General features: G+C 36.0%; 1 protein-coding gene across 1 annotated transcript in view; it reads right to left on the bottom strand.

Moving 5' to 3' along the window:
• Positions 1-24,070, bottom strand: part of MMS22L (MMS22 like, DNA repair protein) — a 139,307-nt gene that overhangs the window by 107,109 nt on the left and 8,128 nt on the right. Inside the window, exons 5-9 of the mRNA XM_060030211.1 lie at positions 21,110-21,197; positions 20,837-21,014; positions 18,251-18,341; positions 9,024-9,154; positions 7,443-7,556 (exon numbers count right to left, since the gene is read on the bottom strand). Coding sequence (XP_059886194.1) covers positions 7,443-7,556; positions 9,024-9,154; positions 18,251-18,341; positions 20,837-21,014; positions 21,110-21,197 — 602 coding nt within the window. The remainder of the gene's footprint in view (positions 1-7,442; positions 7,557-9,023; positions 9,155-18,250; positions 18,342-20,836; positions 21,015-21,109; positions 21,198-24,070) is intronic.

Genomic DNA, 24,070 nt, shown 5'->3' with positions numbered 1-24,070 from the left:
TATATGTTTTAAATGAGCAATTAGTGCATTTGCAGTTAATGTAATGTAACTCATATATTTAGTTTTAAACGTACCATCTTTTTTTTTTTTATTTTTTATTTTTTTTTGCGGTACGTGGGCCTCTCACTGTTGTGGCCTCTTCCGTTGCAGACCACAGGCTCCGGATGCGCAGGCTCAGCGGCCATGGCTCACGGGCCCAGCCGCTCTGCGGCATGTGGGATCTTCCCGGACCAGGGCATGAACCCGTGTCCCCTGCATAGGCAGGCGGACTCTCAACCACTGCGCCACCAGGGAAGCCCGACAATCTTATTCTGTACTTCTATTTATACGTCTATTTTTTCCACCTATACCTCCTTCTTGCCTTCTTTTGGGATGACTACTTCACTATTTTCCCCTTTATTAGCTTGTAAGTTAAATAACCTACTCTCTCTTCTTTTAGTGGTACCTTAGAAACAACAGCATACATTCAAATATCTTGGTAAGTTAATATATATCTTGCAATTCTCTCAGACAAAACAAGGACCTTAAAATACTCTAACTCATTTATGCCCTACCCAATTTATAAGCCAGTATTACCATGTATTGTAATTTTTAATCCCATTAGATTATATTATTGATTTATACAGAATATTTACCACTTACTTTATTCCTTCTTCTGCCTAAAACTTATCTTTCAGGATTCCCTTCAATTTTGCTTCATTGAAAATTGTTTCACCCCAGTCTTGAAAGATTTTGCTGGATGAAGAATTTCTTACTGAAAATTACCTTGTTTTAATACAATGAAGATTTCCCACTGGCCTCCACTGCTGTTGAGAAATCAGCTTACAGTCTAATTGTCATTCTTTGGAAAATAGCATTTTTCTGTGTGAATGCTTTTAATCTCTTCTCTTTGTCTCCAATGTTCTGCAGTTTCACTATGATGTATCATGGTGTGTTTTTCTTTTTATTTGCCCTAGATGGAATTCATTGGGCTTTTTAATATGATAGCTTTCATTAACATTAGAAGATTTTAAGTCATTTTCTCTTCACATATTTTTTCTGTTCCACTTTCTACTTCCTCTCCCTTGGAACTATACATAGAAGTATATCAGATATTCTCTCTAGTCTCACATGCTGCATTTATCTACCATGTTTCTTCAGTTTTCTTTGATCTGTAACAGTTGTTCAGATTATCTTTCATGACTGACCCTGATGTTCTTGAGTAGGCCAGCTATTTAGGTTTGACTAGTATTTCTTCATGATTAGATGCACACGATGCATTTTTGGCAGGACTATCAAAAAAAATCTTTGTTCTTTCAATGCGTCACATTGAGAGTACATAATATCAACTTGTTTTATTATTGGTTAACTTTGATATCTTGGTTAAGGTGGTATCTGCTAGATGTTCTGCACTGCAAAGTTACTGCTCCCTTTGTAACAGACAAATACTGTGCAGAGATACTTATCAAGCTATGTAAATATTGTGCTTTTCATCATATTTTTGACAGCCATTGAGGATTCTTGCCTGAAACAATTACTATGAGGGTTGTCAAGTGGTATTTTCAAATTCCATATTACTTCTACATTTACTAGGAAGAGCTTCCCTTCTCTCCATTTATTTATATCACTAAAGACTCACAAATCCTTACTGTACAGATTACAGTCCTTTGCTATCATTTATTTTTTTGCTCAAATTCCCAGATTTGGTGTGTGGGAGATCTTCATGTTGGCCCTTGTGCCCTTTTGACAAGTCCTCATCATTTTTTCAGCACCTCGTTAGTTTCTGGTACAAAAGGTTCCAGACTCTTTTTATTTTGCATGCTCTCACCTAGAATCAGTCATTTTACCATTCTCTTTTCACTGGAGAATGGTCATTTCAAAGCCAAGACATAGCTGAAATTTTCTCATTGCTACTCAGATATCCATCTAGTAAATAAGGTAGAAAATGTATATATGTCCACTCACACATATCACTCAAGAAATACTCATTAGTTTTCCTTTTCTTCCCTGAAATTTAAGTCTAAATGACATCTACTAGGTACTGAGTGTTGAGTTTTTAAGAACGCACTCATACAGATATAGCCAGTATTAGTTACATTTTAGAATATTTTCTGGGATAAAAATATGCCCTTAATCATATTAGTTTATTTTCATTCTTGGAGTTCCCACATAATTTGTGCTACGTGTGAATTCCCAAACATTCCTGATCCTCTCCTAGGTTTCTCTAATTGCTTCCTATCCTGTCCCCCTGGGAAGCAGCACCTTGTTGCCTCCACAAAGGTCAGCAGCAGCAGTCCAGACAACATTTGAAAATAACTTAATAACCCTGAACTGCTGCTCCCCTTTGGACAATTTCCTTAGAGCATTAGTCCTTTGAACACTGACTTGGTTCCAGAAAATGTCCCTTTCTCAGTGGGAAGACTCGAAATCCCATTCAGTCTTCCCCTCCCTCATTCCAAAGAATAGGACGGAGGGTAGGCAGTAGAGAGAAGGAATTAAATACTTCTTTTCGGAAGAATGTAAGCTTGTGTGCGCACACGTATATATATGCACACACATAATTTGTTCTTTTAAAAAAATAAACAGTGCATTACAGAAATCAGTACTGACACATCATAAATTTTTAAAATCATGTACAAGACAGAAAAAAAAATCTCTGCTTTCAGCAGTCTGGAAAGCTCCTAAGAATAGGTTCTATATAGAGCTTAGCCCGCTGTCAGCATTCAGGGGAATGATCACATCTCCTGCAATATCATTAACTCCTGAGTGAATGAAAGAGAAAAGCTTCCCTGTTCCTCCTGAATCTTTCAATTGCTTTTTCAGTTTTTCTTTCTCTGCTTATCCACATCCATCTTGGTCCCCAAAGCCATTGCCTGTCTGATAGTACAAAGAGTAATTTTTAACTTGCTTCTTTGTTGTTTTAGAAGGAATTTTTTGTTTTGATTCCTTTTTGTTTGGTTAATTTTTCTTGGTCTTGAGATTCTATTAAGGGATGTCATAGTTAGAGCCCATATAACCTCCACAGAGCAAAAGATGGGACTAAATCGTTTTTCTTTTCTTCTTTTTATAAATTTATTTATTTATTTATTTTTGGCTGCGTTGGGTCTTCATTTCTGTGCACGTGGGCTTTCTCTAGCTGCAGCGAGTGGGGGCTACTCTTTGTTGCGGTTGCGCAGGCTTCTCATTGTGGTGGCTTCTCTTGTTGTGGAGCACGGGCTCTAGGCACGTGGGCCCAATAGTTATGGCTCATGGGCTCTATAGCACAGGCTCAGTAGTTGCGGCACACGGACTTGGTTGCTCCACGGCATGTGGGATCTTCCCGGACCAGGGCTTGAACCCGTGTCCCCTGCATTGGCAGACAGATTCTTAACCACTGCGCCACCAGGGAAGTCCCTACATTGCTTTTCTTTAAACTGAGGGCTTGTTCTATTGTGCCATACTGGTATTTCATTCAATGCTTGGGCTGGAAGTCCGAGATCAGGGTGCCAGCATGGTCACATGATGGCCCTCTTCCAGGTCACAGACGTCTGCTGTGTCCTCACAAGGAGGAAGGGGTTTTGAGGCTTTTTAAATGCTCTACTGTTGCCTTGCTTTATGTTTTTTTTAAGAAGTCTAGTGCAGGTCAACTTATTTAGCTTTTCTAAGTAATTTAGCCTTTTTGCCTAGAGGATATGAAGATTTCCTTCAGGACTGGAAGATATTTCCTCTATGTCTGAAGTCAAATAGTTTTACAATATGTCTCAGGATGGATTATTTGGAATTAATCTTTCCACTTATCAAGCAGGCCGTTTCAATATGTAGATTTGGGTCTTCTTTTACTTCTGGAATATTTTCTTGGATAATAATTTTGAGTGTTAGCTATATCCCATTGTTTTGGTTTTTTTTAGGGGACTCCATTTATACATATGGTTATTTCTGCTTTGCTTATCTCCCATTTCAACCATTTTCTCTCTAACCATTTATATTCCTTTCTTTATCTCATTTTTAATCTCTTGGTTATTTTCCTGCCTTTCTTCCATGCCCCTTATTAAATTTTCACTTGAGTCTATTCTCCTTGGGCACTTTGTAATTCAGTCAATTTTATAATGATGTTTTCTTCCATTTCTCTCCTGCCTTCAGTTTATTCTTTTCATTAATTCCTAGCTTTTGGTCTTTCTGTTTTAAAATCTGAATATCTTATTCAAGTTGTTTTTTTGTTTTTGTTTTTATAGCCCCAAATGCTTATCTCCTTAATTCAGTCTGGAGTATTGTCTTAGGATTTTCTTCTGCATTACAGTTGTTTCTGGGGAAGAGGGTATCCTCAGCTAAAGTATATCAAATCAATTCTGTTTCCTTGTAGTAGCTTTATAAAGACTTGTTTAGTTTCCTTCTTTTCATTTTGCAGGTTTGGACTACTCTAAAAGATTCCTAGTTCAGTGAAGCCCTCTTTTGTCAATGTACCAAAGTCCCATTTCTTTACTAGATTTCTTTTTTTTTGGTGGTGGTGGTGGTGTGAAGTAGGTATGAATCCTTTGTTGTTGTTTTTTTTAATTTATTTTACAAGAGACATTGTTTTATGCTTTTACTTCCTATCCCCTTCACCACCTAATCACCAAGGGGGAACCACTCCCTTTTTGCCTTTTTATTCTCCAGAAGCTCTACCTTCAAAGACTGCCTCATGCTTTGCACACACTTTTATGTTCCTATTCTTCTGATCTACAAAAAACCTTTCCAGTATTTTTCACATTCTTGAAATGGTTTTAGACCAATTTTATGGCTGCTGCTAACTCTCTGTTCCTCTCTCCTCAGAGCAGTTTTTCTCAGACTGCCTGCCCTTGCTTGACAGAAAGGTGTGGTAGTGCTTTGGTAGCTTTTACTTTTAATTTACAGCTTTGAACATTCTTATCTTGCAGGTATGCTATCAACATGTTTTCTGTGCAGTTTTATTTGTTCTTGCTATTTTATATTTTGGGGAAGGTTACACGAGAAGATGTGGGTTTAAGCGTCCACCCATTGTCCAAGGCTACTTAGAAGTCACTGGCTTGAAATTTTTAGTACAACCTAAGCAACATGAACTCAGGCTATAAAACTGTATGAGTGCTGGCTTATGATAAATACACTGAAGCTATTTTAAACTGCAAAGAAACATAGTTAAAGACAGGCAATTTTCCTTACAAATTTAGTTGAGTTTCTAGTTCATTCTTTTGGGGGCCCAGATTTATGGGTAGTTGGTGTATAGTAGGTTACCAACTTGAGTTGATTCTGAGCTTTGTCTTCTATTCTTGGACCTTATAATATATGAAAGCTAATTTTCCAAGTTTATATAATTCAGCAACTGCCTCTAAGCTTCAAGGTTCAGCTGACCTGAATTCCTACCTACATTTAGTATTTGGCCTCAATACTTCTTACTTTCAACAAGTTCACTGACACATCTAAAATGCTTATTATATGATATTATATGATATGCAGCATGATTATTTTTTTAGCAGAAAGGTCAAACTGTCTTACTGTCAGGAATGGAAACTTCTAATTTAACTTTCAAAATAAAATAGCTTTCAAAATCTGTGAATAATATATTTTAGTTGTGTTTTAAAAAATGAAATGACCTATGATTTCCATTATTTTAAGACAAATAACTCTGGTTACTACATAAAATGAAAAGCATAACAGTCATTTACGTTAAACAATACATATTACTATGCAAATTTCTATAATATAGTATTTTAAATTATGTCTACTTTTCTGCTTAAAATCTAGAAAAAGACTCAGGGCAACAAGTATGAACATGCCTTAATTAATTCTATGTAGTTTACACTTTCAAGTCTAAAATTTATAAAATAAGAACAATTCTAAAAAATATAAAATTCTTAAAGATAAACTGCAGAAAATGGAAAAATCTATGTTTACCACATAAATGAAATAAAACATCCTGGAAAATAATCAAAGGAAAATATTGCTGAGACTGTGTAATATTTAAGTCTCACTGTGGAAAGCTTAATGTTACTGACAAACCAAAATGTCACGGAAAAACAACTTTCTTACTCAATAAGTAAAAATGCGTTAAATTTATACATAGTAAATTTACTTTATTTTACTTATACCTAGTAAATTTACTACTAAAATAACTCAAAATATAGTATTATAAACCTCCAAAAAGTTATTATTAAAATTATACAGATAATTTTCACTGTCCTAAAAGTGCCCTGTGTTCTGCCCACCCTCAGAAACCACTAATCTTTTTACTGTTTTCATAGCTTTAGCTTTCACAGAATGTCATATAGTTGGAATCATACAGTGTGTAGCCTTTTAGATTGGTTTCTTTCACTTGGTTATATGCATTTAAGGTTCCTCCATGTCTTTTTATGGCTTGATAGCTCATTCTTTTTAGTGATGAATAATATTTCATTGTCTGGATATACCACAGTTTATCCATTTACCTACTGAAGGATATCTTGGTTGCTTCCAAGTTTTGGCAATTATGAATAAAGCTGCTATAAACATGCATGTGCAGGTTTTTGTGTTGACATGAGTTTTCACTGTATAAATACCAGCACAATTGCTGGATCCATATGCTAAAACTATGTTTAGTTTTGTAAGAAACAAGCAAAATGTCTTCCAAAGTGGCTGTACCATTCTGCATTCCCACCAGCAATGAATGAGAGTTCCTGTTGCTCCACATTCTCATCAGCATTTAGAGTTGTCAGTGTTCCCAATTTTGGTCATTCTAATAGGAGTGGTAACTCATTGTTCTATCCGTTTACATTTCCCTGAATTTGTAGTGTCTTTAAAGAAATTTTTAAAATATTAGAATTGAGCTTATGACCTGAAGAGCTACAGAGAAGTTTTTTTAATTTATGGATAAATTCTTGAAAATGTATATAGGAAGAAATTATTTTAAACTCCTAACTGGATAAGAACATATAAACCATTTTAAGTATCATTTCACAGTGAATTATTTGTATTTACTTCTGCATATGAATATTTCTCTTTTTCTACTAATCCAGAACACTTGAAATAAAATAAAAGCCCCATTCTGAAGACTTGATCAAAATGAGGTGAAGTAAAATTTCCCACCTTCCCCTTTGTGTTTATCTTTCTCTCTCCTTGAAATAAGATACTGTAAAATGGATTAATAAAAACCTGTGCTTTATTTCTCCACAAATCTAAATCTACCTCATTTCCTAACTAAAATATTTCCTGATTACTAGAGGGTTTTTAAGTATGGTCTCAAAGATTCTTGACAGAAAAAAAAAAGAACTTGAGAAAATAAAACAGTCAAATCTTGTACTTCCCCTAGATGTTTCATATTACCAATTTAGGGTTAAAAAAATAGTAGGTATTTAGTATTCAGTTAATGCTCTGTTTGGTGGTGGTGGTTGTCTTATTATAAAGAAATACTTCGTAAGATTTTTCTTTGACAAAACCACTGCATGAATTCAGTGTAAGAGCTAGTACCAATAACTAACATCAATTTTATAACTTACTTCTGAGAGAGACCATTTACTCCTGTGGTTGAGGAGATGAATGAGTAGAACCCATAATTCTTTAATGCATGGACAGGGGCAATGGTGACTCATTAATGCTTCAGAAGGCCTAACCTGCAGGAAAGACCCAAAAAGAGTAACTTATAAGACAGCAGAACTTTACATGCCACATATCTCCCCAAATGTTTTAAAAGAATGATTTAGATGACTTAAAATTTATGCTCAATTACATAAAATTGTTTATAAAAAATCATACCATTTCATTAACTTTTAAAATAAATTTCCATTTAAAAAACAAAAGTACACAATGAATTTTATTTTCAACTTAAAAAAAACCTCTGCTTTAATCATCTAGCCCAATGGCCAGCAAAGTTGTTCTGTAAAGGGCTAGATAGTAAATATTTGAGGCTTTAATAGTGAAATAGTCTTTGTAACAACTATTCAACTCTGCCATTGTTCTACATCAGTCACAGATAATGGATAAAAAGGATGGGACTGTGTTCCAGTAAAATTTTACGTATAAAAACAGGTGGTGTGCTAGATTTGGCTGCAGGGCCATGGTTTCTAAACCTTGATCTAATCTATCAGCCAAATAAAAAGACTTCTAAGAAAATGATTAGAAAATAAATTTTGATTCTCTGTAATGCAGACTAAATTTTTTTGTAAGAACAAGTACAATTATTAGGAATTTATAAAGGTTAGGCAACTTTACCATTTTTATAACAAATATACCCTCAATGGCCCCAAATAATACAGAGAATATGCACTGTAAGTATAGCCAGACTTCTGAAATTCATAATGTGTTCATTATTTCACATACTACATACACTTTTCTAACATAATACACAGTAAAAAAAAAAAAAAAACAGTAAAGACATTACTATATCATATCTGGTCAATCTACTAATTATATTAGTTGTAAATACATAGACTAGATTTAAACAATATTAAAAATAAATACATAAAACACAATCTAAATTTAAAAAAATTATAAATCCCAATTTCCCATAGGTAACATTTATGCTTGTAACCTGAAATAAGTGATTATTGTCAACAAATTTCCATTGCTTGAAAATAAATGAATACCATAGCACTTTCAAATCACTGTCTGCATTAAACACTATGATAAGCAATTTAGTAAAAACATGTAATTTCCCCCATGATTCTAGACCTTTTATGAAGACAACCAAACAAAACCTCTCTTTAAATATGTCAACTAACTTTAGCTAAGTACTCATTTATTTTATTATATAACAACAAAACAATAGATTATTAAAGGGCTGGTATCTATTTGAACAGAAATTAAATTTCCAATCATTATCATGAACATTCTGTTTTTATTTATTTTTGACAAATGGAAAAGGCTATTTTTTTTAAAACAGCTCTAAAACACTAATTCCAGCCTGTTTTAAATGTTTACCTCAAATTCTTTTCCCAACCACCTCCCAAATAAAAATAAATATAAAATTAGAAGAATGAACAAGTAAGCCATTTTAGATTCTTATGGGTCAAACCACATGCATTAAGTACTGACTATTGCCATTAAATACCAAAAGTGCAAATGAACTCTTAAAACATTACCTTATCATACCTGTTGAGGGACAGGTTTATTAAATCACAAAGAAGATTTTCACAATGTTCTTCAAATAGGCTGACATTGGTTAAATTGTCACCTGCCAGATTCATAAACTGATGACTATATATAACTTGTTCTAAAAATGGAATAAGATAAATTCTGTTTAAAACTACAGTAGATTTTAGTAATTCAGAAGGAGGAAAGTGACTGTATACCTTTAAATTAACATAACAAAACTGCAAAATAACAGTTAAAAGCAAATGTTTTGCAAATAAAACTTTGAAAACAATTCCTTTCTTATACGAGCAGTGATAGACATTAGCTTAAAAAAGTTTCAATCCTCCCAAGTACCATTTAATAGATTTTCTTAATTTGGCCACCTGAAGAGCAACAATGCAACATCACTTCAAAGAAAAAAATACAAGACAGGAAACACCAGAAAATCTTTACCCATATTTCTAACAAATAAAGCCTTTAAAACATTATTCCTTTAACAAATACTGAAAAAATAACCATGTACAATTGTTTTTTGGCATGAAATAGAGTAAACCAAGGTAACGGATACCAAAATTTGAACCTGTCAGAGTAATTTCATCTGAGTATTGCTCTAAGAATATATTATTTGAAATACAGTCCACATGAGAGAGGAAATCATATGTTTGTGTACACCTTTATATGTTCACATGTAAGTATATAAGTGCTTACACATATACACATACACATATATGTATTTTCGTATTATTAATGCATTGAAAAGTAGGTATTGAGGTAAAGGATATGTTTATTACCTAAATAATTAATAATTTACAACTACAGGAGACCTTAAGATGGCGGAGGAGTAGGACATGGAGATCACCTTCCTCCCCACAAATACATCAGAAATACATCTACACGTGGAACGACTCCCACAGAACACCTACTGAACGCTGGCAGAAGACCTCAGACTTCCCAAAAGGCAAGAAACTCCCCATGTACCTGGGTAGGGCAAAAGAAAAAAGAATAAACAGAGACAAAAGAATAGGGACGGGACCTACACCAGTGGAAGGGAGCTGTGAAGGAGGAAAGGTTTCCACACACTAGGAAGCCCCTTCACGGGCGGAGACTGCGGGTGGCGGAGGGGGAAAGCTTCGAAGCCGCGGAGGAGAGCACAGCAACAGGGGTGCGGAGGGCAAAGCGGGGAGATTCCTGCAAAAAGGATCGGTGCCAATCAGCACTAACCAGCCCGAGAGACTTGTATGGTCACCCGCCAGGATGGGTGAGGGCTGGGAGCTGAGGCTCAGGCTTCGGAGGTCAGATCCCAGGGAGAGAACTGGGATTGGCTGCATGAACAAAGCCTGAAGGGGGCTAGTGCGCCACAGCTAGCCAGGAGGGAGTTCAGTAAAAACTCTGGACCTGCCTAAGAGGCAAGAGACCATTGTTTCAGGGTGTGTGAGGAGAGGGGATTCAGAGCACGGCCTAAACGAGCTCCTGAGACGGGCATGTGCCACGGCTACCAGCGCAGACACCAGAGACAGCCATGAAATGCTAAAAACGCTGCTGTAGCCACCAAGAAACTTCTGTGCAAGCACAGGTCACTATTCACACCTCCCCTCCCAGGAGCCTGTGCAGCCTGCCACTGCCAGGGCTCCGTGATCCAGGGACAACTCCCACGGGAGAACACATGGTATGCCTCAGGCTGGTGCAATGTCATGCTGGCCTCTGCTGCCACAGGCTCCCCCGCATTCCTTAACCTCCCCGCAGCCTGAGTGAGCCAGAGCCCCCTAGTCAGCTGCTCCTTTAACCCCGTAATGTCTGAGCAAAGAACAGACGCCCTCAGGCGACCTACACACAGAGGTGGGTCCAAATCCAAAGCTGAACCCCAGGAGCCGTGTGAACAAAAATGAGAAAGGGAAACTACTCTCAGCAGCCTCAGGGCAGCAGATTAATCTCCACAATCAACTTGATGTATCCTGCATCTGTGGAATAAGTGAATAGACAACAAATCATCCCAAAATTGAGGCGGTGCACTTTGGGAGCAACTGTAGACCTAGAGTTTGCTTTCTCGTCTAATTTGTTTCTGGTTTTATGTTTATCTTAGTTTAATCTTTAGAGTTTATTATCATTGGTAGATTTGTTTATTGATTTGATTGCTCTCTTCCTTTTTACTTTTTTTAATATATAGATACATATATTTCTTTCCTTCTTCTCTTTTTGAGAGCGTGTATGTGCATGCTTCTTTGTGTGATTCTGTCTGTACAGCTTTGCTTTCACCATTTGTCCTAGGGTTCTGTCTGTCCGTTTTTTTCTTTTTGGTATACTTTGTAGCTCTTATTATCACTGGTGGATTTGCTTTTTGGTTTGGTTGCTCCCTCCTTTCTTTCTTCATTTTAATACTTCTAATTTTTTAAATCATTTTTTAATTCTTTATTTTAAGAACTTTCTTTTCTTTTCTTTCTTTCTTTCTATTTTTGTCCCTTTTCCTCTGAGCAGTGTGCCTGACAGAGTCTTTGTGCACCGGACAGATGTCAGGCCTGTGCCTCTGAGGTGGGAGAGCCGAGTTCAGGACACTGGTCCACCAGAGACCTCCCGGCTCCACATAATGTCAAACAGCGAAAGCTCTCCCAGAGATCTCCATGTCAAAGCTAAGACTCAGTTCCACTCAACGACCAGCAAGCTACAGTGCTGGATATCTTATGTCAAACAACTAGCAGGACAGGAACACAACCCCACCCATTAGCAGAGAGGCTGCCTAAAATCATAACAAGGTCACAGACACCCCAAAACACACCACTGGATGCAGATCTGCCCACCACAAAGATAAGATCCAGCTTCATCCACCAGAACACAGGCACTAGTCCCCTCCAACAGGAAGCCTACACAATCCACTGAACCAACCTTAGCCAGTGGGGGCAGACTCCAAAAACAACAGGAACTATGAACTGCAGACTGCGAAAAGGAGACCCCAAACACAGTAAGTTAAGCAAAATGAGAAGACAGAGAAATATGCAGCACGTGAAGGAGCAAGGTAAAAACCCACCATATCAAACAGATGAAGAGGAAATAGGCAGTCTACCTGAAAAAGAATTCAGAGTAATGACAGTCAAGATGATACAAAATCTTGGAAACAGAATGGAGAAAATACAAGAAACGTTTAAGAAGGACCTAGAAGAACTAAAGAGCAAACAAACAATGATGAACAACACAATAAATGAAATTAAAAATTCTCTAGAAGGTACTAATAGCAGAATAACTGAGGCAGAGGAACAGATAAGTGACCTGGAAGATAAAATACTGGAAATAACTACTGTAGAGAAGAATAAAGAAAAAAGAATGAAAAGAATTGAGGACAGTCTCAGAGACCTCTGGGATAACATTAAACGCAGCAACATTTGAATTATAGGGGTCCCAGAAAAAGAGAAAAAGAAAGGGACTGAGAAAATATTTGAAGAGATTGTAGTTGAAAACTTCCCTAATATGGGAAAAGAAATAGTCAAGCAAGTCCAGGAGGCACAGAGTCCCACACAGGATAAATCCAAGGAGAAACATGCCAAGATACACATTAATCAAACTAATACAAAGAAAAAATATTAAAAATACAAGGGAAAAGCAACCATTAACATACAAGAGAACCCCATAAGGTTAACAGCTGATCTTTCAGCAGAAAACTCTGCAAGCCAGAAGGGAGTAGCAGGACATATTTAAAGTGATTAAAGGGAAAAACCTAAAACCAAGATTACTCTACCCAGCAAGGATCACATTCAGATTCGACAGAGAAATTAAAACCTTTACAGACAGGTAAAAGCTAAGAGAATTCAGCACCACCAAATCAGCTTTACAACAAATGCTAAACGAACTTCTCTAGGCAGGAAACACAAGAGAAGGAAAAGACCTACAACAAACCCAAAATAATTAAGAAAATGGTAAGAGGAACATACATATCGATAACTACCTTAGATGTAAATGGATTGAATGCTCCAACCAAAAGACATAGACTGGCTGAATGGATACAAAAACAAGACCTGTATATATGCTGTCTACAAGAGACCCACTTCAGACCTAGGGACACATACAGACTGAAAGTGAGGGGATGGAAAAAGACATTCCATGCAAATGGAGAACTGGAGTAGCAATTCTCATATCAGACAAAATAGACTTAAAAAAAAAGACTATTACAAGAGACAAAGAAAGACACTATATAATGATGAAAGGATCAAACCAAGAAGAAGATATAACAATTGTAAATATTTATGCACCCAACATAGGAGCACCTCAATACATAAGGCAAATGCTAACAGCCATAAAAAGGGAAATCGACAGGAACACAATAACAGTGGGGGACTTTAACACCCCACTTTAACCAATGGACAGATCATTCAAAATGAAAATAAAGCAACACAAGCTTTAAATGATGCAATAAACAAGATGGACATAACTGATATTTACAGAACATTCCATCCAAAAACAACAGAATATACTTTCTTGTCAAGTGCTCAAGGAACATTCTCCAGGATAGATCATATCTTGGGTCACAAATCAAGTCTTGGTAAATTTAAGAAAACTGAAATCGTACCATGTATCTTTTCTGTCAACAACACTATGAGACTAGATATCAATTACAGAAAAAAAGCTGTAAAAAATAAAAACACGTGGAGGCTAAACAATACACTACTAAATGACCAAGTGATCACTAAGAAACCAAAGAGGAAATCAAAAAATACTTAGAAACAAATGACAAAGAAACCACGATGACCCAAAACCTATGGGATACAGCAAAAGCAGTTCTAAGAGGGAAGTTTATAGCAATAAAATCCTACTTCAAGAAACAAGAAACATCTCAAGTAAACAACCTAACCGTACACCTACAGCAATTAGAAAGAGAAGAACAAAACAAACCCCAAAGTTAGCAAAAGGAAAGAAATCATAAAGATTAGAATAGAAATAAATGAAAAATAAATGAAGGAAACAATAGCAAAGATCAATAAAACTAAAAGCTGGTACTTTGAGAAGATAAACAACATTGATAAACCATTAGGCAGACTCATCAAGAAAAAAAGGGAGAAGACTCAAGTCAACAGAATTAGAAATGAATAAGAAGTAACAACTGACATTGCTGAAATACAAAAGATCACGAGAGATTACTACAAGCAACTATATGCCAGTAAAATGGACAACCTGGAAGAAACGGACAAATTTTTAGAAAAGCACAACCTCCCAAGACTGAACCAGGAAGAAATGGAAAATATAAAGAGACCAATCAGAAGCACAAAAATTGAAACACAATCACAAGCATAGAAATTGAAACTGTGATTAAAAATCTTCCAACAAACAAAAGCCCAGGACCAGATGGCTTCACAGGCGAATTCTATCAAACATTTAGAGAAGAGCTAACACCTATCCTTCTTGAACTCTTCCAAAATATAGCAGAGAGAGGAACACTCCCAAACTCATTCTATGAGGCCACCATCACCCTGATACCAAAACCAGACAAAGATGTCACAAAAAAAGAAAAATAAGGCCAATATCACTGATGAACACAGATGCAAAAATCCTCAACAAAATACTAGCAAACAGAATCCAACAGCACATTAAAAGGATCATACACCATAATCAAGTGGGGTTTATTCCAGGAATGCAAGGATTCTTCAATATATGCAAATCAATCAACGTGATACACCATATTAACAAATTGAAGGAGAAAAACCATATGATCACCTCAATAGATGCAGAAAAAGCTTTCAACAAAATTCAACATCAATTTATGATAAAAACCCTCCAGAAAGGAGGCATAGAGGGAACTTACCTCAACATAATAAAGGCCTTATATGACAAACCCACAGCCAACATTGTTCTCAATCGTGAAAAACTGAAACCATTTCCTCTAAGATCAGGAACAAGACAAGGTTGTCTACTCTCACCACTATTATTCAACATAGTTTTGGAACTTTTAGCCACAGCAATCAGAGAAGAAAAAGAAAGAAATAAAAGGAATCCAAATCAGAAAAGAAGAAGTAAAGCTGTCACGGTTTGCAGATGACATGATACTATACATAGAGAAACCTAAAGATGCTACCAGAAAACTACTAGAGCTAATCAATGAATTTGGTAAAGTAGCAGGATACAAAATTAATGCACAGAAATCTCTGGCATTCCTATACACTAATGATGAAAAATCTGAAAGAGAAATTAAGGAAACACTCCTATTTAACACTGCAACAAAAAGAATAAAATACCTAGTAATAAACCTACCTAAGGAGACAAAAGATCTGTATGCAGAAAATTATAAAACACTGATGAGAGAAGTTAAAGATGATGCAAACAGATGGAAAGATATACCATGTTCTTGGATTGGAAGAATCAACATGGTGAAAATGACTATACTACCCAAAGCAATTGACAGATTCAATGCAATCCCTATCAAACTACCAATGGCATTTTTCACAGAACTAGAACAAAAAATTTCACAATTTGTATGGAAACACAAAAAAAGACCCCAAATAGCCAACACAATCTTGAGAAAGAAAAACGGAGCTGGAGGAATCAGGCTCCCAGACTTTAGACTATACTAGAAAGCTACAGTAATCAAGACAGTGAGGTACTGGCACAAAAACAGAAATACAGATCAATGGAACAGGATACAAAGTCCAGAGATAAACCCACATACATATGTTCACCTTATTTTTGATAAAGGAGGCAAGAATATACAATGGAGAAAAGACAGCCTCTTCAATAACTGGTGCTGGGAAAAATGGACAGCTATGTGTAAAAGAATGAAAGTAGAACACTCTCTAACATCATACACAAAAATAAACTCAAAATGGATTAAAGGCCTAAATGTAAGGCCAGACACCATAATAACACTCTTCGAGGAAAACATAGGCAGAACACTCTATGACATAAATCACAGCAAGATCCTTTTTTACTCACCTCCTAGAGAAATGGATATAAAACGAATATAAACAAATGGGACCTAATGAAACTTAAAAGCTTTTGCACAGCAAAGGAAACCATAAACAAGACAAAAAGACAACCCTCAGAATGGGAGAAAATATTTGCAAACAAAGCAACTGATGAAGGGTTAATCTCCAAAATATACAAGCAGCTCATGCAGCTCAATATCAAAAAAACAAACAACCCAATCCAAAAATGGGCAGAAGACCTAAATAGACATTTCTCCAAAGAAGATATACAGATTGCCAACAAACACGTGAAAGGATGCTCAACATCATTAATCATTAGAGAAATGCAAATCAAAACTACAATGAGGTATCACCTCACACCAGTCAGAATGGCCATCATTAAAAAAATCTACAAACAATAAATGCTGGAGAGGGTGTGGAGAAAAGGGAACCCTCTTACACTGTTGGTGGGAATGTAAATTGGTACAGCCACTATGGAGAACAGTATGGAGGTTCCTTAAAAAACTAAAAATAGAACTACCGTACGACCCAGCCATCCCACTACTGGGCATATACCCTGAGAAAACCATAATTCAAAACGAGTCATGTACTACAGTGTTCATTGCAGGACTATTTACAATAGCCAGGACATGGAAGCCACCTAAGTGTCCATCGACAGATGAAAGGATAAAGAAGATGTGGCACTTATATACAGTGGAGTATTACTCAGCCATAAAAAGAAAGGAAACTGAGTTATTTGTAGAAAGGTGAATGGATACAGAGTGAAGTAAGAAAGAGAAAAACAAATACCGTATGTTAACACATATATGTTATCTAAAAAAGAAAAAAAAAGGTTCTGAAGAACCTAGAGGCAGGACAGGAATAAAGACGCATACGTAGAGAACAGACTTGAGGACGTGGGGAGGGGGAAGGGTAAGCTGGGACGAAATGAGAGAGTGGCATGGACATATATACACTACCAAATATAAAATAGATAGCTAGTGGGAAGCAGCCGCACAGCACAGGGAGATCAGCTCTGTGCTTTGTGACCACCTAGAGGGGTGGGATAGGGAGGATGGGAGGGAGACCCAAGAGGGAGGAGATATGGGGATATATGTATATGTATAGCTGATTCAGTTTGTTATAAAGCAGAAACTAACACACCACTGTAAAGCAATTATACTCCAATAAACATGTTAAAAAAAAAAAAGAAATCCTTTTAATTTGTAACGAAGTCAAGTAGTAAGCCTCTCTGTAGTTAGTCCTGACACTTTAAGACAGTAAGTGTTACGTTATAATGTACACATCATTGTGTTAATCACAAAGACTGTTCTGAACATTAAAAATGCTCAAGTGCTTAAAAAAATAATAATTTACAACTATATAATATTTATAGAAAATTGCCAATTTGATAACGGAAACTAAAGGTGTCAAAGAGCAAGACCAAGAAATAAATAGGCAACATGTGAAATAAGATTACCATCCATAATATATACAAACCTCTACTAATTAATTAAAGAAAGGCGGGAAAGAATGAAACAAGAGATAAAACAAGTACTTTGCAAAATATAACGAACAGGTAATTAATAAAGCAAATATAAAAAGACAATAAAATTAAAGATGCTCCACTTCACTGGTAATCGGGAAATTGCAAAAACAGAGACTCAGTATCATTTTTCACGCATTAGTTGGCAAAAAATACGATTAATAATATCCACTACTGGCAAGAGTATGAGGCAAAGGCATGTTCACAGTTAGTGTACATAAATTGTGGAAACTTAATATACAACACCAGAGAAGCATATAAAATACTAAAAGTGCAATGTGCCACATCAATTCCAAAAACCTAATCTATTAAATAACTTGTACAAGTATTGAAAGATGTATATCTTATATCTACATAAGGATGTTCAATGAAATATTATTTGTAATACCAAAATAAACAGAATTAACTGAAATATCAAAAAATAGACTTGGCTAAATAAATTATGATAGGTCCATAAAACTGTATGAACTAACATGAACAGATCTCTAAAAAACTGTTAAATGAAACCCTACATAGGACAATATGATGATACCATTTGTGGTTAGAAAGAAAAACAAAAACCCTACCTATGAGTTTCCATATATGTATACTAATAGATAGTAAGTATGGATGGATGGATAAATGGACCAAGCCGTTGCCAGTAGTTATCTCTAGAAAAAAGAAGTAAGACCTTCACTTTTTAGTTTGGTTACTGTTTGATTAAAAAAATAATAATAATCAGAAAGCACTTATTGTATAATTTTAAAAAACAATTTAGATTAAAAAACATTTACATTAAAAAAGGACATAAATCAGAAATCCATAAACTTACTCAATTTTTCACCAAGCATGTGAAGAATTTCCAGCACTAGCCAATGGATATCTAAGTGGAGATGTAACAAATGCCATGATGGTGGGAAAAGCTGTGAATGACATTAAAAACTGTGACTGAAAATTCATAACACTTTATTAGGTATTTCATAGCATGTCACAACACTCCTCCATAATGCACAAGTTAACCTAACACTATTTAAAAGCTCAAGAGAAACCTCTGTCTTGTTCATTAGAGGATTTTTTCACTGGAGATCTTTAAAAGCAAGATATACCCTTAACTGATGTTGTTTAAGACAGACCCACCTTGGGGCTGCTGAACAGACTTGTATAGTAAAGGCCCCTACCAACCAACTGAGATTCTACTACAGCTGCAAGGCAGTAAATGAATTTCTTTAAACACTTATTTTCATGATTTTGATTTAGACTTTAGCTAGGAAATATGTTTTTAAATGTAATGAATACCCAGGAACTTCCATAAGATATTTTAACAAGAACTTCTGGATTATCATTTAGACACTACTGTCATGCCCATAAAGAAACTAAAGTTAAAAGTGGTGAAGAAATTTACCCCTCAATTAATGCTTTAGGATTCAAACCTAATTCTACCTGATTCAAAAGCCAGTGCTCTTTACTGTGCTAGCAGATTATCAATAAACTTTCTCCAGTCAACATTTCGAATCACTAAAATAATACAATGATACATACTTTTTATTAAAACAACTATGATGAATGATGGAGAGGGGTCTTGCCTTATCAAACATGCAAACAAAATAAAACACAACACTAATAAAACAGTGCTGGCTCAGGAATAGATAGTAAATAGCAAAAATAGGGAAGAGAGAAATGGATACACATGATATGTCAAATCAGTGGGGAAAGCATAGGTCATTCAATAAGAGACAGGATTATTAACTTATTCATCTGTAAGAAACTAGATTTCCTACCTCACAGTACATTTTTTAAAAAGAGATGAATTAAAGAGATAAATGTAAAAAAAAAAAGTATGTTTTTTACAATAACATAGGAATGATACCAAAGAAAAAAACTGATAAATATAACTATATAAAAAAACTTAAATCATCTATCTACCTAGCAAGTCAGCTTAACTGCTGAAAAAAAAGATAAATGAAAATATTCGTAATACAGCATACCAATAGTATCTCTAATTTTAAAAAGTCCCTAAAAAAGTATAAAAGACAGATGCTCAACTGTAAATACCAATTAAAGCATTAGCCTTCATATATGAGAATGGCAAAATATAAGAAATATATAGAGTCTTGAAAGATGCTTTTTATTTTATGATTTTTTCGTTTTGCTGATATTTCAGAAGAGAACAGTATTTCAGCATATGATTTTTTTGTTTATGTGTTAAAGACTCCATTCCCCTGCTTTAAAAATTCAGTCTTCTGATCTTCAAATAACCTATACTTTCAAGTCTGTCTAATTAAAAGCCTATGAAAGGCAAAACCTAGTTTGAGGACACTTGCACACATTTCTTTATTTCTGCTGCTAGATAAATTATTAATTTTAATTTTCTTAAGCATTTGATGGATATTCAGAAAATAAAAATCAGTCCAATTTACAGAGACTAAAAAGAAAGAAAAATATCCCTCCCAGCACAATCCACCCACGAATCTTTATTAACTGACATGATTAAAAACAATTACCTATTTGGTTTCTATGGATTAGATATATTCACCTGTGAATTCAGTTGGAATTCTATTTACTTTTATTATTACATATATTGATCCCTGATAAGAAGAGTCAATTTTTTATTATTGTTAAATTTCACAGAAATAGAAACATTTAATTGTATCTTATATTTTGGCAAAGACTCGTTCCTAAAAACTGAATGTTATTAAAATTGGTGAAGTCAAAGAGAGGAGATTGAGAATTCAGGGAATGCCACGGGAAATTATAATTTGTCACTCACAGCAGCTCACATTTTCCTATGAAGAATTTGTTAATTACATCCACAGGTTGGATCATGCTAACACATTTTTATAAACCAAACCAGAGAGACTGATCATCACAGGTAGGAAAAAAAAGGGGGGCACAGTTAAAACAATCTTAATCATATTCTGAAAATATCTCAAAAGCCAGAACAGACATAATGATGTGGTTCTGAAAGCATAGCTTTTTAAAGATGATCTTCTTGAATCTTACTATAATATAAAATAGTGTTTGCCCAAACTTTTATCAGTGGCAAAGAGTATACAAACTTTAGAAAACAAAGGTTATTTGATTTACTTTGAAACTTTTAAACATTTGCATTGTTACAACTGGAAGAATAGTTATCACTGATTCAACGTAAACTACATCTAAGCACTTTATGCATTTTAATTATTCAATTCTCCCAATAACTCTAGGAAGCTAAACCAATTACACAGATGGAAAGACTGAAGCAAGAGGTGTTATTTGCCTGATGGCACATAATTAACAAAAGGAGGAGCCAGTATTTCAACTCAGGCAGTGTGGTCCAAGAACTACACTCTTGACTAATTTCCCTCATTCTTGAATGAATAGTCCATGTGGGGAGGAAAAAATACCTGATACTTTAAACATTAAATGAAACAAAGCAAACCTTAGTCTGGTTTTGATTTACAAATGCTCCTGTATTAATAATGGGAAGTTCTGATAGGTGTCCTATATACAAGAGTAATCCATGAAGCTCATCAATCAACACTGAGGGAAGCTGTGCCTCCAAAGTCTGGTAGGGATGGACAGGAACATGACTTTCAGCATTTTGTACTTGCAGGGACCTAAAACACGATGAGATACAATAAGCAATTAGAGTCTGGATAAATTTGCACTCAGAAATTCATGCATTATTCATATTACTCATCTGACAGCCTACCTGAAAATGAAGACTTTAACATAATGAAGAAATGTTATGCACTGCTGCCTAATATTGGCTGCTTTGCAATGTAGGGTTGATATCTTCCCTGAAACCAAAATAGATAATGTTAATCATTGTTTAAATAAACAGTGGGCAGCGACAAAAAAATTGTGAGCCATATAAGTAGCAATTCTCTAGCTTTTCATTTTTTCAACTGACTCCTATATGGTGCTTACCATCCCCCACCCCCCATACTGCTCTTAGTAAGGTCACCAGTGAAATCATGTTGTCCAATCTAACGGCACCACTTGTGCTCAATTAACTTGCCCTTATAGGAGCATTCACTACACCTGGCTTCACTGATGTCACATGCTGCCAGTCTTCTTTCTTTCTCACTTACCTATAATTCTCATCATGTTTTCTCTGCTTTTGTTTTCTGTTTTACTCATTTGCCCTAGAGTGGTTATGAGTGTTTTGCACATAGCAACCACCAGATAATTTTTGCTAATTTTTGCTGATGTAAATGTTGAAGTGAGGGAAAGACGGCATGGGTTGAGAGACATAGGAATAAGTCATTTGGGGCCTTACAAGTCATAATAAGGAGTTTTGATTTCATTGAAATACAGTAGATGGCCTTTCATTGGGTTTTGATCGAGGAGGAACAGAAACTGATATACATTTAAAGCAGATTTTGTACACAGATGATAGAGGGGCAAAGGAGGATGTGTTAAGAGCCCTATAGCAGTAATTCAAGAGATCATAGGAAAATGGATAGGCTGAAGGTATATTTTGGTCATAAACCTACTGGGAATCCGATGGATGATATGAGTTTAAAGGAAATTAAAGAATGAAGAATGACATATAGGCAACTGTTAGCACCATGTAATGAGTGGAGAAAACATGGGCAGTGTCAACTGGTTTTGGAAGACATCACAGATGTACTCTTTGCACTATCTAAGCAATCCAAGGACAGATGTCAGGCAGTTTGACATGCAAGGCCTGCAGTGCAAAGGAGAGGTCTGCAATGTAGGTAAACCTTTTGGAGTTGTTATCATTTAGAAATAAAGGAACTGATGAGATCGTACATGTAGGAAAAGATGTACAGAGAAGAGACTCAAACTGAGACCTGAGGAGACTGATTATTTGTAGTAAACCTGAGGGAGGAGGAGCTGGTAAAGGAGAGGCAGGAGAAGGGGGGAAAAAACTTACTATAGGCAACAAATTATCACCCATATTAAACATAAGGCAAAATTTATTTTTAAATTTGTATTCAAATGAGCAAATGTGGATACTATTTTGGCAAAACAGGAGCATAAGCATAAAGATGATGTCCATATATCTACATACCAAACAGTGCAGTGCACTTTTATAGCTTAATTATACTTCGCTTACAAAAGTCATATGATCCCCCAGTGTCACAATTCTCAGCCCGTAAATGAGGTACTCTCGTAAAAACAACCACTGTGGGATTCCCTGGTGGTGCAGTGGTTTGGCGCAGTGCTTAAAAATCTGCCTGCCAATGCAGGGGACACGGATTCAAGTCCTGGTCTGGGAAGATCCCACATGCCGTGGAGTAACTAGGCCCATGCACCACAACTACTGAGCCTGCGCCCACAGGCCACAACTACTGAAGCCCGAGCACCTAGAGCCCATGCTCCGCCACAAGAGAAGCCACCACAATGAGAAGCCCACGCACCACAATGAAGAGTAGACCCTCCTCACCACAACTAAAGAAAGCCCACGTGCAGCCCACAAAGACCCAATGCAGCCAAAAATAAATAAATTAATTAAAAAAAAAAACTGCCGTGAACTGCTGCATCCAGCCACAATGGAATAAAAGGAATCAGAATTACCCAGCTCCCACCTTAAACTAGAAAACCAAAAAAAGTAAAACAATAATTTTCAGGCATTGGACAAAGGCAACACAAGACTGCTATCCCAGAGAGAAGTCGTAAGATTGCACCAGCTTCCCACCTAGAGACAGTTTATAGGCTGCAGCACAGGGAGAGAGAATTCAGAGTCCAAATCACTGAGTCAAAGAGACATGAGATCTGAGTTTAGGGTAGTCTAAATGTGCAGGGTAAAAGTACCAAAGAAGAAAGAAAGCTACACAAAAAAAGAGCCTTAGGGCTTCCCTGGTGGCGCAGTGGTTGAGACTCTGCCTGCCGATGCAGGGGACACGGGTTCGTGCCCCGGTCTGGGAAGATCCCACGTGCCGCGAAGCGGCTAGGCCCGTGAGCCATGGCCGCTGAGTCTGCGCGTCTGGAGCCTGTGCTCCGCAACGGGAGAGGCCACAACAGTGAGAGGCCCGCATACCGCAAAAAAAAAAAAAAAAAAAGGAGCCCTAGAAATGTACAGAGGGTCCCCTTTGAGTCTTTGACTAAGTACTGATCTGTAGGCCAGAGAAAAATATCAGAAAACAATTCCCAACAAAGCTTACTCAAACCAGGGAACAATTCAAGTTCCCACCAGCAAGAATGAAAAAAAAAAAATACACCACAAAGAATCCTCAGAAGCCTTACTAGAGCTAAATTAACATTAGACTAAAGGTTACTTTTTAAAAGTCCTAACAAAATATACAACAAGCCTCAAAAAGATCCCATGAATTACAAGTACTCAACAGTAAGCCAGAACAAAATTCAACACTAGTTTTAGGAATACAAGAAAATTCAGAAAGCAGCAACGTAAAATCTATAATGTCCATCACACAATAAAAAATTACTAGATGTTCAAAAGAGCAGAAAAATGTATCATAAAACTAGAAGAAAAATCAACCAATACAAACAGACCCAGAAATGGCAATGATGAAAGAATCTGCAGTCAATGAAGCTAAAAACAGTGGAAGGCATAAAAAAAAATCCAAATGAAATGCCTAGGGACAAAAAAAATACAATATCTGAAAAAGGGGTAACATCAAAAGCTATATTTAATAACAGGTATCAGTAAAAAATAACATATTGTGTATGCTATTCTGCCTCA

This window comes from Delphinus delphis, chromosome 14 (genome assembly GCF_949987515.2).
Source record: "Delphinus delphis chromosome 14, mDelDel1.2, whole genome shotgun sequence".
NCBI lineage: Eukaryota > Metazoa > Chordata > Mammalia > Artiodactyla > Delphinidae > Delphinus > Delphinus delphis.
The sequence above is the reverse complement of the archived record's forward strand: the minus strand, read 5'-3'. Positions and strand labels throughout refer to the sequence as shown.